Source organism: Balaenoptera ricei, chromosome 1, assembly GCF_028023285.1.
Source record: "Balaenoptera ricei isolate mBalRic1 chromosome 1, mBalRic1.hap2, whole genome shotgun sequence".
NCBI lineage: Eukaryota > Metazoa > Chordata > Mammalia > Artiodactyla > Balaenopteridae > Balaenoptera > Balaenoptera ricei.
In genome coordinates, this window is record NC_082639.1 from 178,874,282 (window position 1) to 178,890,241 (window position 15,960).

General features: G+C 37.5%; 1 protein-coding gene across 1 annotated transcript in view; it reads left to right on the forward strand.

Moving 5' to 3' along the window:
• USH2A (usherin) overlaps positions 1-15,960 on the forward strand; it is a 775,536-nt gene that overhangs the window by 487,853 nt on the left and 271,723 nt on the right. The window contains exons 38-39 of the mRNA XM_059905730.1: positions 8,364-8,514; positions 9,112-9,254. Coding sequence (XP_059761713.1) covers positions 8,364-8,514; positions 9,112-9,254 — 294 coding nt within the window. The remainder of the gene's footprint in view (positions 1-8,363; positions 8,515-9,111; positions 9,255-15,960) is intronic.

The window sequence follows — 15,960 nt, forward strand, 5'->3', positions numbered from 1 at the left end:
TGCCCTGGTCAGAATGCACAGGGAAGGTTTAGCTTAGGTATAAGGCTTGATGGTTTGAAAGGACATTATCAAAATGGAACACATCCAAATCAGGTAACAAGGCTAGATAGTGGTTGAGGAATCCTCTTATATGAAACTCGTTGGAGGGAGCAGAGATGTTTAACCGGAAATGGGGAAATTTAGTGGAAAAGAGGACGAGTGGTTAAAAATGCCTGAAGTTCTATCCCTAACGGTAGTGATGGCTTGTTCTCGGGGATCAGCGTGACTCAGATGAGGTCCCAAAGAGTTCAGTGTCACTAGCATGAACAACCACATGTACCCACTGCCCAAGATGGTCCCAATTCATGCCTGCTGCAGCTCAATTCACCCATGTTGGTTATTTACAGTCCCCTGTTTTGCTCTCAGAAGGTTCCGATATGGGCAAAAGATTGTATTCACCCTAAGTTTTGTAGAAATAATATAGTTTTTAGCTCTCCCTCAGAAAGAGCTAACCAACAAGAAGAACAATAATATAATGGGGTGACTTACAAAGCAACTATTTTCCTATCACTGGTAATGAACAGACACCTGAATGTCACTTGTTTGGGATGTTTTAGGCAAGAATCCTTTATTTGGTGGGAAGTTAGACTTGGTAGCTTTTAAGCTATCTGCCCTCCAAATTCAAAATGCTTTGACCTTTCTGTGGTCAAAGATCACTTCCATGACATGCCTCTAGGTAACATTTAATTTTCAAAAATCTATTTCTCTTACTAATGTAAAGACCTCTCCATTTTGTATTTCATTGAATTTCTGTGGGCTTTGACTCCTTCTTGAGAACTAGCAAATTCATACTAGTAGTACTGTGTGAAGTTCCTCATAGATAATGAGATGCTATGATAAAGAAATAAGACCAGAAAGTACTATTGAAGAATATGACTTGGACAGAAAATAAATCCAACCTTTACGAAAACTAATCTGTTTAATATTGTAAATGGTTTTTTTCATATTTATTTAATGTGTTTAATATTTGTTCTCTCTTATAAGGATTGGAGATAATCATGTTAAAGAACCTGGCACACAGTATGTGTTCCAAAAGTTAACTCTTATGAGAGTCTCTTTCGCTAACATTAAATCTGTTTTAACCTACTTGTCACTGTTTAATGCTGCTCTATTTGTACATCCTTGTGTTCAAGGTTGACTGTCCATTTGTTGGCACATCTGCATATTCCTCATAATTAATATCTTTTTTAATGACATATGGTTTAGTGACGGGAAATGGAGTCTTGCCTTCTGTTTTCAATTTGTTTATGACTCAACGACTCAATAGATGGGTCTGAACTTTAATTTTCCATTCTGGAAACTAGAATTTAAAATCCTTGCTCATATGTAGCTATTTCAGAAAATGAGAGGAAAATGTGTAATCCAGGGATTTTTGACTATGTGCCAGGCTATTCAGCGATGCAGCCAGGATGCATATAGATGAAAGGCCATGGTTTCTCTTATGTTAACAGGGACACCTAAATGAGGATGCCAACCATCTAATCTCTGAAATGAGAGAGTAGTGTGAGCTGGGCTGAAGTCAGATTTTAAGTGAAACCAGTAGAAAGCATGACATCTGCTTGGAATGAGCACGAGCAGAGGTGATGGGAGTCCTGGGCACTGGAATTAGGCTGAGGACATGGTGACACCACATGAGCTACTTAGCAATGCCCCATGACCGTGTCTGTTCCTCTGAAAGCCAAGGTCCAGTGCATATTTGGTTGTGAATTTCTAACTTCTAAAACTCCTGAAGCACTTACACGTCTTTTATGCTCTGTACACATTCTGTGCTATTTGACTCATGTCTTGTCTTTCTGTTAAATAAGAAGTCGGTGATCTAATGCCCCTTTCTATTTATTCTGCCCTTTCCCTACCCCCAGCAAAGAACCTTGTGCAGAGTGGCATTCAATATCCTTTATTACAGGTGTGAATTTAATACAAAATACTATAGACTTCTTTGATACCTTAATGCAGCATTTTATTCCAGTATTTTGAAATGCACACTCATACACCCCCAAATCACACTGTAGTAGTAACAAGTTGGTGGGCTGTCCTGAGACATTGGTGTGTATGTGAAGCATATTTGAATGTGAATATGCAAAAAATGTGAATTCATTTTTTCCCCACAAATTTCTTCTTCTGGTCACTATAGCTTTGGTAGTGCCTGGCCACATGAAAAACAAGCCTCTGTTTTTGCTTTTTAGAGTTCCTCCCAAGAGTGCTATAAATCTGTATGGATCAAATGTTTGGGGCATTTTGTTTGTTTGTTTAGGGAAGAGTCTACAAGTGTACATCATACAAAAGTTTAATGCAATCAGGCATTCAAAAGATTATACCATCTAGACTAGTCCACTCTGTGATTTAATTTATTGCTTAATGTTCTATATGCATTTTGCCTTCCAAAAAAGGTTAAATTTGAAATTTTAGTAAAAACACCCTTCCCTTGAATTTATAGATTGAGGTAGCCCAGTTGTCTTTGTAGAATTAGTATTTACTGGACAAGATGTGTTGATTCACGAGGTTGTGGAGTGCTTGCCTCGTGAGGGTCATATTAAACTTGAGAGAAGCTTTTTGAGCAACATAGCATCTTGCAGACAGTATATCAAGCTGATAGATACATGGCTCTTGCGTTAAGAAACCAGGGGTGGAATTATGGCTGGTTCCCAGTTATTGCTTTGATGCTAAAGACCCTCAGAGGAATAGGTCTAGGATAAAAGGGGTTAACCGGAGGGGGAAAAAACGTTGCCAGAATTCAGTGTTACTGAAAGCATGTAGAATGAATAGTTATATGTCAATAATTTAAGATGATCACTTTGTTTGGAAATATTTTGGGATTTTATATAATCGGAGTGTGACCAATTTAACGCAGCACATTTTCTTGTTATCACTCAAAAGAGAATCCAAGATACTTTATTATTATTATTATGGAGCATCTTCTGGGCATTTTTTCTTTCCCGACAGCATGGTAATGCAGTTTTTAACACTTGAAGGATTTTTGTGTAAATATTTAAAACTCTAATTTTTTTCATGCTGATGACTTATCAGAGCTGATTCTTATTCCGAATTTGGATTGTCAGTGATATTATAGACCTTAACAGAAAAGTTAGACAAAAAACAATCAAATGAGGGACATGGTTTTATATGTTATACATTATATGCAATTTGCACATTACTTTTTGTCCAGGCTCTTTTGATATGTGTGCATTTGTTATACATCAATGAAAGAATATATATCAAATAAGAAATCATCATGGTTATAAGTATTCATACTCACAGACAAAATATCAATTAAAAAGTCTTTTGGCAACGAATGTCCCTCAATCCAAAGATTTATAGTTAAGTTACTGGGTATCTGGCCCTGGACAGCCACATTATTGCCTTTCCTAGGTATGTCCTATTTCCACTACCCAAGAGAACTACTTCATACCATTTCTTCTCTGTTCAAGCAACCAGTTCACTCCCACACTTTGGCACAGAGCGATGCCTTTGCTTTTATTTTGCTCACTGGGAAAACAGATGCCATCAGAAGAGACCTTTGCTGTTTTCCCATCACGAGATCTACCTAACTCTACATCTGCAGCTTGTATTCACTTCTGCACAGTGGTGGGCTGTCCCTCCTCTATTCGACAGCCCACGTGCACCAGCTCTCAATTCAGTTGGCACGTGCATTGGCTCGTCTCTCTCTCACATACACACACGGACTTTGCTTTGGCGATTAATTATTCTTCCTTCTCCTACATCATCATTTCCCCTAATCTCTTCTGGGTCATTCCAAGAAGCATGCAAACGCTGCAGCCTCTCCCAGTGTCTAGAAAGCCTTCGTCTGATACCAGAAGCTTCTCTAAGTGTTGCCCCATTTTCTTCTCGCCTTTAAAACAAAATCCCTCAGGAGTCTTCTAGGCTCACTCTACCCACTCATTGCCTTCCCTCTCATTCTCTTTTCAGTTTTCCCGAATCAAACTGCCACGCCCACCACTGAACTGCGTCTGTTCTTGACAAGGTCACGTCCACTTGGCCAAAGGCAAAGCTTAATTCTTAGTCTCTTCCTTCCTTAAACTCAGCACATTTGATGGAGTCGATCAGGCCTTCCTTTCGGAGATGCTTTCTTTACTTGGCTCCCAGAGTGCACCTTCTCTTAGCTTCTCCCCTACCTCACTGCTCACTCCCGTAAGTAAATCTCCTTTGTTGCAGAGACCTCCCCCTCCCCCAACCCCTCAAAATTTTGGAGGACCCCAGACCTCACTGCTCAGACCTCTTCTACATTCGCTCTATTTACACTCACCCCCTCGTTCACTTCATCACGTCTCGGCCATGAAATACCACATGGACATTGATCCACAGTTCCTATCCAGACTCACATCTGCAACTTCGTCCTTCGTGTAGCCACTGTGGTTGTGTAAGAAAGCTCTTAAATGTAATGTGGACAAAAGAGAACTCTTGATCCCCTCCCTATCCCATTTCTCCTCTCAGGTGCCAGTCACCTGGGTGCTTGGGCCGAACACATTGGCATCACCTTTGACTCCTTTATTGTCTATCAGCGACACACGCCACAGTCAACTGAACCACAAACTAATGCCCCCATCTCCACTGCTGGCTCTTGAATGTAAGCTGCTGTCATCTGCTAGCCTGGATGACTGCAATAGGTAACTTCCCTGCTTCCAGCCTTCTCCGCATGCCTCCCTGACTTAGTTTTTTGTGTGTAAAGTGGTATTCTGACAACTCAAGCCCAATTCGAACTGAAAGGTTATAATTTAAGGAATGAGTAATTTATACTTTGTAAAATTAAGATTGTACATTTTTCTGAAAATTTATTTTGTCATAAAACACTATATCCAGTTTCCCTACCACATGTGGATGTGAAAGACATAAAGTTAATAGCAAGTTGAAATAAATTATATGTATCTTAAAACCTGCGACCTACTACAACACATTTTTATTTTCCTTAACATTTTTATTTTCCCTAAAAATCATAACATTTAAGAAGAATTTTCTTTAAGATATTTTGAACTTATTGCAGGAAATAATATTCTATTAAATTGAGTTACTATTACCTGAAAATAATTTTTATTATGGAAAATTTTCATAAAAAGATTAACAATTTGTATTCACTGTCTCTAAACATTTAGTTACTCTAAAAAATAAATTCCTTGATCTTGCCTTTTTGAAGGCAACTTGAAGGTTATTTGAAATTAAGAAGTATATGAAGTTTTAATTTATTACAAGTTCGGATATTTAATTGGCTAGCCACACTGTCATAATTCATGGTTTATGAATATTTGATCCAGTGTTTAAGGTAGAGGTTGTACCATTATAAAGAAATCTCGATGAAATTATTGCTTAAATGTTTAAAGAAATGATCAAATGCAGATTAATTTTTCATTAGCAGGTAACTATTCTTTTGGCATTTATTCTTACTGATGAGCATTTAATTTATTAATCTGTGCCTGGACCAAGAAAAACAATTTGCAGATTCTTTAAGTGTGGCTCTATTTAAAAATTCTTTTGTTAATTTTACTCATTAATTTCACTAAAGCTTATTACCTTGATCTAGCTATCTATCTATCTACATATCTATCTATCTATCTATCTATCTACACATTACCATCCTGGGACAAAAGTCTGTGGCTTCAAAAGGGTACACACACCAGAATTTACCAAGAAGTAAACTGTGCTCTTTGCACCATTTTAGTTAATTGCTACAAATTTAACTTCTTTAAAAACTCTACAGAGTCAGTATTATTGGCCATACACTTATAAATGAAATGACTTTACATCAGTGAGGTTAAGAACTTGCCAAAATGTAATCAGCTTTGAATTTTGTGAACTGAATTGGTGAGGATGAGATTTGAAACTTTAGCTATCTGACTCCTAAATCCAGTCTCCTTTGGAAAACTAACATTATCTAGCTCCCTAAAATATTTAAATTTATGTAAGAAGTGTAAATTTTTTCAATTTAGTAACCAAAATAAATAATTTTTTAATTGTAAATTTAAAAAAAGAGAGATATTTGTATTTGTTTATTGCTTTTTTTCACAGGGAATCAGAGTAGACATTTTATTTTAGTTCAGTTGTGTCTGTCTCTTAGCTTATCTACCCTGATCAATAATTACCAAATCTGTATAATTATATGATTGTGATTGAGGAATAATTGTGATGGGTTGTAACAGATGTTAAAACTATACTTCCAAAATTTAGAAAGAAAAGCTTTCGCTTTTTAAAGAATTCCCTCTCTCTTCAACTTAGAAAGTCACTCTTACTTAGCCAGAGTGGCCTTTATTTGTTTAGAATCATGACATTTCCTTGATTAAGACCCTGCCGTGGCTCCCAACCCCGTTTAAAATGGAGTCCAAAGCCTTTACTTTGACTTTCAAGGTGTAGCCCTAAGAAGGCTCTAGAGATATCTAGACCGAGCCTAGCTCTCCAGCTTTTCTTCTCTTCTTCTTCCTCTCCTGAGTTAGTTTCAGTCACGCTGGCTTCTTTCCACTGCTTGTTACACACAGCCAGTGCTTTCCCTTCCTCGCTGCCTTTGCCCTGCCTGCTCTTTGGCTGGATTGCTGTTCCTCCAAACGGCAGGTAGACATTCAGGTAGACATTCTCATGACCACCTCCTTATGTTACTGAGGTCTCTGCTCTAATGTCACCTAATGACATGTTCTTCCTATGGCTCTCCTGTCTAATCTGAATTGTTGTGTAATAACTAAAATCTGCACTCCTTTTCACTTTCTCTCCACTTACCCTGCTTTAGTCTTCACCTGAGCACTTAGTGCCATCTGGTAGGGTCATCGGTATCTATTTGTTCATCACTCGCTCTCTCCGATTACATAAGTTCTGTAGGGTCAGGGGTCATGTCAACTGAGGGTTGACTCACATATACACAAAGAACACTACTTTGCACAGAGTAGAGGCTCAATAAGTGTTTACTGAATAAATTAGTGAAGTATCAATGAATTCAGAACCCTAACAACAGACTGATGAGACATGGAATCTAATTCTTCCATTCTCATCCATGGCCATTCACTAGCCTCATGGTTCATAAGCCAGTTCTCCCAAATTGGAGGGTATATAAAAGTCACACACTGCATCAAGTTATGTATAAATGAAAGTTGAAAATGAATCCTGATAGTTGTTTTCATTGTTTTGATTCCTTCTCCTCCTTCAGCAATGGCCTCTAGTAATCCTTGGTCAATAAGAACTTACATTACAATAATCAAAAATTGCATTATAGTAGTACTTAAATTATGCTAAGGGAAGTTCGGATTCGTCCAGTATAATAACAATAGCTAACAATTAATAATTACCAGGACCCAATAAAAGGTGCTTTATTTACATTGTCTCTGGTCTTCACAGCAATCCTAAAAAGGCAAAATATTATCCCCATTTTAAAGACAAGAAACATAAGCTCAGAGTTTCCTGGTGATTTTCCCAAAGGCACAGAACTGTGCTTAATTTGCTTTTGAGTTTCTGACTAGCTTTGGAACACACTCTGATATGAGAGGTTCATTCAAGTTATACCTGTTGGAAAAATTTATTTAATAGCCAGAGTCTTCTTGTCCATTTTTTAAATTTAATTTTGTAATAGAATAGGCTTCACTCATTTCTTTTAGGCCTGCTACAACTATCCAGATAGATTTCCCTAACAGATTATATCAAGCAAGTATGCTGACTTCAGGAAGAATTTGCCAGAGATTCAACTAGACTAGAAAAAGTCTATGCCCCAACTTGTAACATATTTGAATAAAGGCAGCATCACTGTGAGAAGGGGCAACCAACTGTATAAAACACATGAGGAAAGAAGCTTAGTTTTCATATTTTCATAAGTGAGAATTAAGGCTGGAATATGCTACTTTCTTTGTAGAAAAATACAATTTTAATAAACCTTCCTCAAAAAAAAAAATCCAGTTGTTCATGGTCGTGGTGTGATTAAGTAAACAATGGGTGACATCAATGGAAGAAATAAAAGATCCGGACTCCTTCACTGTTCAGTTGCTTGATTGTTGAACAAAGAGTTAAATTAAAAAGGTACTTTAATATTTGCTTCATTAAATCCCCTCCATGTTTTCAATTAGAGAAACAGAAGTACAGGTGGGGATGTGCTGCGTGCTCATCTGTCTTGCTGTTTGGTGGGGGGGTGGCTTTTAAGATGGAAATACTCATGTAATTGTGTTGAAATGAACAATAAGGAAGTACAGTAGTTCCGGAATGAAAATGTTAAATTAAATGGACCATGTTTAACATTGTTGTTGATCCTGAGGAACAGTTTTTCCAGTATATGGAGCATTTCGATTCCATCCAGCATATGTTCTCCACAGTTTTCTCTGCTCTAATTCATCTGTGTTTTTCGACAGCTCCAGATGGCGTGCTGCCTCCGAGGCTTTCATCTGCCACTCCAACCAGTCTTCAGGTTGTCTGGTCTACACCAGCTCGGAACAACGCCCCCGGCTCTCCCAGATACCAACTCCAGATGAGGCCCGGCAACTCCACCCACTGGTTTCTAGAGTAAGCATTCTACTTCGTCCGTCCTTCTAACTGTCACCTGGGTTTTACAACGTAGCCATAAATTCACTGTATCTTAAATTTTTAACCATAGGTCAGTTCTCATTGGCAACAAATAAAAGCCTCCTTTTCAGAGTTCAGACAAACAAACAAAAAGCAACACCCTAGGAGATCATTATTTGCTTTGCAAATTTTTCATTTATAGAGGCTTAAAGTAAGATTCCTTCACCCTTAACTTTTCATGAGCATATGTATTGCCAAGAGCAGGCACACACCTGAACCCCACAAAATCTGCTGTCTGACTATGGCTACAAAATTATAATACTTATTCTACAAATTCCATGTGGCAATCAGTCTCAATACTAGACTAGAATTCACTCCATGCTACTACTAGAATTTACATCTCATATAAATGCAATAATACAAACCCTTAGCCAAAGGACTGCTTATTTTAAAAGAGATATCACGCGATGACAGAAAATTGCAGCACTGAGAGGTATGTTGACATTCCCTGAAAATTCTTTACTGTAAGATTGTACTTGTTTTTTATTCCTTTGAATGTCTAAAGCTTCTTAATTCTAGAATTTCTTTCCCATATAGGTTGTTTTCCAATCCTTCTGCATCGTTAAGCTATGAAGTGCGAGATCTCCAACCGTACACAGAGTACGAATTTCGGTTGGTGGCCTCCAATGGATTTGGCAGTGCACATAGTTCTTGGATTCTGTTCATCACCGCAGAGGACAGTAAGTGGTCTGAAAAACACACAGCCAGATAATCTCTATATTAGGAAGTCTTAAAGTCTTCAATTTTTCCAAGACAAAGAAATAAGCCTCCTCTATTTTCTTGATGTTGAGGGACAATAATCTTTTCCAGGACAAGAATGGTCAAAGTTTCCAGAAAGAAGAAAAATGGGGGCTTGGAGGGTTGGAGGGTTAGGCCTACAGACAGGGATATGTAATTCACAATAAATTATGATATGGACCCACTCAGTCCTTCAGGGTACATCTAGGTGTTCTGAAGGAGAAAGGTTATCCTTTTCTACTCTATGACTAAATATTACAAGTGTTCACTGAAGAAGAACATGGAATATGGACCTTACTTCATGAAGTTACTTAGAGGTCATTATACTTTTTTTCTGGAAACAGATTCCATTATACTTTTACTCATACCTGAAAGACAGCCTCCAGAATAGAGGAGTATAATCTGATAACAGTCATTCTGCGTGTATTACAAAGAGTACATTGGGATTGTCTTATTCAAACAGTACAGAGAATTTTCTAGTTTTTCATGGAAGAGTTTGTTTGCATATATATGTTTTTTACTCGGTTATATAGAGAAAATAAATACATGGCTATCATATTGAGTTTTATACAAATTACTTCTTTAAAAGTATATATATGGAAATATAATATTTTAGAAAAGTTAGAAATTAAATCAAGCTACACAGAGCGAAGGAGGACACTGTATCTTTGAACAATGAGGTTTTTAGGGTTAATCTTGTCAAGTCTTTTAATCAGAGGCTTCTTAGAAGATGTTGCCCTGTTGGCCAATTGCCATTCTGGCTCTATATTCAATGAGGACCCAAGTGACTTTCAAAAGGCTGGATATTAATCTCAAAAGGCACGGTATTTGAAACAATATCAATTGTATATGAAATTGATTCTTTTATGTCTACAATATCCTTAATTATTTTATTTTGGTGAGAACAAGATATCAACTGAGACAGAATCAGGCCTATCTACCTTCCTTAATGCTTACATTTAAAAAAAAATATGAACAATAATATATAATAGTTCACCCATTTCTCCCAATTTGTAATTACTCCCAGTGAGCAAGTTTGGTACTTTACAAGGACACATCCAGTTCTTTCATCTCAAGGGTACCATTTAGTAAATTATCAGCAGAGTGCAATAAATGACACGCAAAGCCCAGAAAGTATTCATGCGCCACTCAACGCACCTACACCCCTTTTAGAAGGAGCGTTACATTTATTCTGGAGACTCTGACAACATGAACACCAACTGTATACAGATGTGTGAACCAGAGAGCTCCCACCCAAAATAGATTTTTGAAGAAACATTTTTTTTAAAAAAACAACTGAAGATAAATTTCTAATCTCCTTAGATAGAGCATACTTGCTTGGCACTCAGTAGAGGTTAACTAAAAATAATTACCCACCCACTGCAGAGGTGATGGCTGTATAGAATGCCACATTGGAAGAGGAGAGAAAATGTCTCCTTTTTTTGACACCACAATTTCTATTCCCATAGAGAGGGGGCAACACTTGGATTTCCTCCGTGGTGATCTTTATTGAATAGGGGTCAGGATCTCCTACATAAATAAATTCCCAAACACTGTAAAGTACCAATTAGGACAGCATCCTCTGTTAAGCAGATTTCTCTCCTGCCTCATCTTACCATAAAACAAGTCTTACAGACTCAGTGTGGTTAGAATTTTCATGCATGGAGACACTGCTGTCTTTGTGATTTTTTAGGACCTGGGTTCAAAGGCAATAGTGTTAACCCTTCATCTTCCTTCATTAAGAATTAGTAACACTTGATTGTGTAGCAGGTATTAACCCAGTCTTCATTTTCATTGAAATCCTTTCCCCAAGACAGATGACTTCTTCTTCCTCTGCTTCACGTGTGATGTCACACACATCAGCAGAGGGCCAAAGGCTGGCTGTTTGCCCCTCCAGGTGAAGTTACCAGTGCATGCTCGCCCCTGAGACATGATAACAGTGTCCTATGTATTTTGGGTGTCAGTGGAGATGGATGCCATCTCTGAATGGATGTGCAATTGAGTTGACAAAGACTGAGTGATTGGCACTGGGCACAAGCAGTTTTTCTGTCAAGGTTTCAAAGCCTTGCTTATAAAACCACTCATGCTGACAGCTCCACGCCGGAATCACACTTCATACTTGATCCTAACCACCACCTCCCAATTGGCGAAGTGCAATTTCCAATGTAGAAATTCGACATATCACCTTACAGAATGAAACAGAGACGTCACATCATGCCCACATTTAAATTTCATGCCATCGATAGGCACCTTTCTGCATTAGCCAAAGCCTCGAAACATTCTGGTGCAAAAAAAAAAAAAAATAAAGGGTCACCAATAGCAATATTTTTCATATGATACCGCAAGAGCATGATTTTCATCAAGCCTGTGACCCAGCTGAGAGCAGAAAGAGAAACCTAGGCAGGAAGTTACCTAGAGCCAGAGAAACAAATGCTTGGGTACAAAGAGAGTTTCTCATAGACGGAGAAAAAGGCTGTGAGGAATTTTAATAGATTTTTTTTTCAAATAATTTGTCATTTACGTCAGTGGGCCACCAATATCCAGTTCCATGCAGTTTTAAAAATCTAGCATGCTGATGCCAAATAATAATAATGCACATTTCCTATGAATATTTTAAATCCAGTTAAACTTGTGTTAATAAAAGATGTTTTTTCCAGCCAACTTGGTAAGTGTAGTGTTCGACTATTTGCAACCAGATAAATACAAACAACACATGATTTTTTTTTTTTTTTTTTTTTTTTTAACAAGCTGCTGGCAGTCCAAGTACCTGGAATGTCTGCAGCCTACAAAACTGCATTAAGATTGTGATAGACTTGGGAGCATGGAATTAATAACATGAAGACACTTACCTATCAGCTGAAATTTTTTGATATCTTTTAACCAGAAATAACCATCTCTTCTGATAGTATTGTTTGTCCCTCTCTTTTGTGTGCTTACAATTGTTTTCCGTGCAGTATAGGCATGTGAAAATGGTAGCTGGCTGGAATAGAAAGTCCCCTTCAACTTCAGCTTAAATGTGCATGTGCTCTTTTGCCTACTAAAATCCTGCCCTATGTAAAATATGAGATAACCCACTTTTCTTTAAATATGTAGATTCTCTAGACTAATAAAATTCAGATTTCTCCCAAGGTTTCTTAGCTAACAAGACTGAAATATGGAATATCTCTTTATTTGAGTCATTTTAACAACAAACATATATGTATACACAATTAGATCAACCTAATGAAAATGAGATTCTTTTCTAAAAATCACTTCTCTACCCCCAAAACAAAACAGAAAATCCAAATTTCTTCTAGAGATGACCATTTAGTTGTCAAATACTTTTCAAAGACTAAAAGTTGAATCATTTCACTAAATTTGTAGTTGAAAACTGCACATTTGTATTTCTAACCATTAATCTAAGAGGCATTATTAAATAAAATTTGTGGGATTTGAACAGTTTATTCTGTAGATTTACTTAGACAATTTTTTCATGTGTTCATTATTTTGCTAACAGACTGATTGTTCATGAGTTTTGACTGGAGTCTGCTAAAAGATAGAAATGTGTATCTTATTACTTACACAGTGAGATTTTCAGTACTATTAACATATTGTATTCGCTCATAGTATTAGGTTTTACTGTTATTTTGTCCATACTTAAAATTGCACTGTGAACAAAGGATGAAGCAATGAGGGAAATTATCATAGTATCTGGGTCCTGTTTTACTTTTCTCTTTAGCAGTTTTGAGCAGTTTTCCCCTTTCATTCATCTTTAAGATTCCCATAGCAGTTTACAAAGCAACAGTTGTTCTTCTGCAGTAAAAGAGAAAGATCTTGCAATGTTCATTGAAATCCGTATCAGAACACATTTCTGCCTCGTTTGTTGTCTGACAACATTCTAGTCATCCATCAAGCCCCAGCTCATATGTCACCTGCTCTGTGAAGCCTTCCCTCCTCATATCTACCTTAGAATTTTGGTTTGTGTTTACTTGTGCACCATCAGTATCTCCTTCTGAATTGTAACTTCTCAGGACCCAGGGTTCCATCTCATTTATCTTTGTAGTTCCAGTGCCTGGTGGAGGCTCTCATATAGAGCAAGTACCCAAAATTGTTAATGTACTGATGAAAAAGAGTTTTATGTAAGCAAATCCATGAAAACACAACCAAGCAAACCTTAACTGGGTACCTGCCATGTAGGAGGGACTGAAAGAGACATGAAAGTTACAAGGATGACTAGGACAGTTTTCTTTACTTGAGGCGTCCACTGTCTGGTGGCAAGAAAGACATAGAGTAAAACCATAGAGTATTCAGAGCTGAGAGCACACCCATAGGAGAGCATGTCCCTCAACATAGGGTGTCAGGAAAGCCTTCCTGGATGAGAACACCAGGAGAGGAAATAGGGAATGATCTCTATTTGGAGTTCACATCAATATCAGATTTCAAATTTACTTCCTTATCATTGGTTCAGAAAAAGGCGGGAAAAGCAATTGCTGTAGGAGGCGTCCACTGACACATGAGGCAGGCAGGGCGGCTTGCAGGATGTTCTGCCCGTGGTTCCAGCCTCTGAGTATGAGTCAAGGAGGGTGAGGATGAGAGGCAGATGTAAGAGAAGGAAATCCCAAAGGCAGTCCTCATTCTTTGCCTTGGTCAGAGGCAGTCTGCTGGCTGTCCCTGTGATTCAACATTAGCTGTCCTGACTAGGATAGTGAATGTTCTAATTAGAGAGACCTCTGCTAGCCCAAAACCATGTGCTATTTCAAAATGAAGGGGGACAGATATATAGAAATAGAATTCCAGAAGGAAAACACGTTTTCTTCTTATTCTCACAACCTGTAATGAGTAAAACATCTAGTCCTTGTGACAGAGAGGGGAAGTAAAATTGTGGTATGAAATTTGATCAGTTGATCAAGATACTTCTAGAGCAGGATTTTCCAATCATTCAGTAAGTATATTTGTGTCCTTAAGAGTATTTAAATTTTAGAGCTAATATTGCGTGGTAGAGATCTTTTCATTAGTGTGCTTTAGAATTGAATGTCAACCTGGATCTTAAGAGTGTTCTATGTGAGAGAAAAACAGAAACATTTGTAAATGAGGGTGGCACAGATTTGTAACAGTAGATTTTATTTTATTGAATGAAGAAATGTGAACTGTAAGTTTCAGTAGTGCTACACGATGATTTTGCTTTTCTATTCCAAATACATGTCCTAATTGCTTTAAATACTAACTTCTGAATGCTTATCCTTTCAAGCAGTGATGTAGGTCTCTACTTTACCCACAATGGAAGATCCATGATGCAAAGTAAATAATGTAAACTGTTGATTTTGAGAGCGAAGTGGCCCTGTATGTATGTCCCTACATACTTTGTTTCCTGTTGCATAGATTCCACCCCTCAAATCCTTGCATTCCCAGAATTTATAAAAACAAATATTTATTACCTTTACATTTTTATTTTTATATCCTAAGATCAGAAGCTGAAAGTGACCAATAGAAAATCCTTTGAAAGGATGGATTGATTAATGAAAAATTCTATCCACCTGACCTCAATTTCCCTCTTGAGCTCTTGAATCTCTTTTGGGAACAGAAAGCCCACTGCCCTTCCAAATTTGGAACCTCTAGTTCTTTTAGGACTTTTTTCTGCCATCATGAATTCTCACATCAACACATTTCATCTTCTGTTCCAAACTTTCAAGGAAGAATCCATAGCCATTCACCATACAACAAGTCCCAATTCTGGGAGTCAGAACACTCTTCCTAGCCTTCCTCTGCCGTCCTGGTCTCAGGAGAAAGAGAGAAAATAGTTCCCCAGTATCGGTTCACCTACTTGCAGACTATAAATCATATCCTTTCAATTTCAACAACCTTCTAGTCTTCAGATGTTTCTTTTATTAATCAATGATGCCTATGTTACACAAGTCTTTTCCTATTTCATCAGTTGTCAAGAAGCTGAATGTTCATATTTGTGCCAAACTACGGTGCGTGTTCTTAATATTTGTTTTGGGATACAACTATTGTACCCTCTTCATCATCACGAGATTAATTATTCTTTATCATTATTTTATTTGTCCTATTACTTAAGTCTTTTATTATGAGCTGTCAAAAAATCTTTTGGGGAAGTAGTTGGGGTATAAATAATAAATTGATTTAAAAAAAACTCATGATTAAAGAGGGGATAGAATCCATCACTCCACTCTTCTGCTAACATTTCAGTAGTGAATATCAAGAGGCTAGAGGAACAATTAGCAGAGGGTATATACTGCTCTGTATAATTATATATCCATATATTTGCCACCTTGATTTTTAATTCATTGGCAGATTTAGAGGATATCCATTTATGGAGTTAGTATTACTGAAAAAGAGCTTTTGAATAGAGTGAGTTTTTAATTAGAACAGCAAAAATTTGCTTCAAGGCAGTAATAACATACCAGGAAAACTGAGCGATCTTCAGTAACTCTAGTAGCAAACAAGTTGTAGAAGACCCAAGAAAACCACTGAAAAAAGTTATATGCACACTACAGATGTGAGTCATTCAAACCGTTTATTCACACACACACACACGCACACGCACACGCACACACACACACACACACACACACACATGCCTACGCACCCATCCTTCCCAATATACACCCCCTGAGTATAAAAATAAATAAGCAGACCCCTCCGTGAACA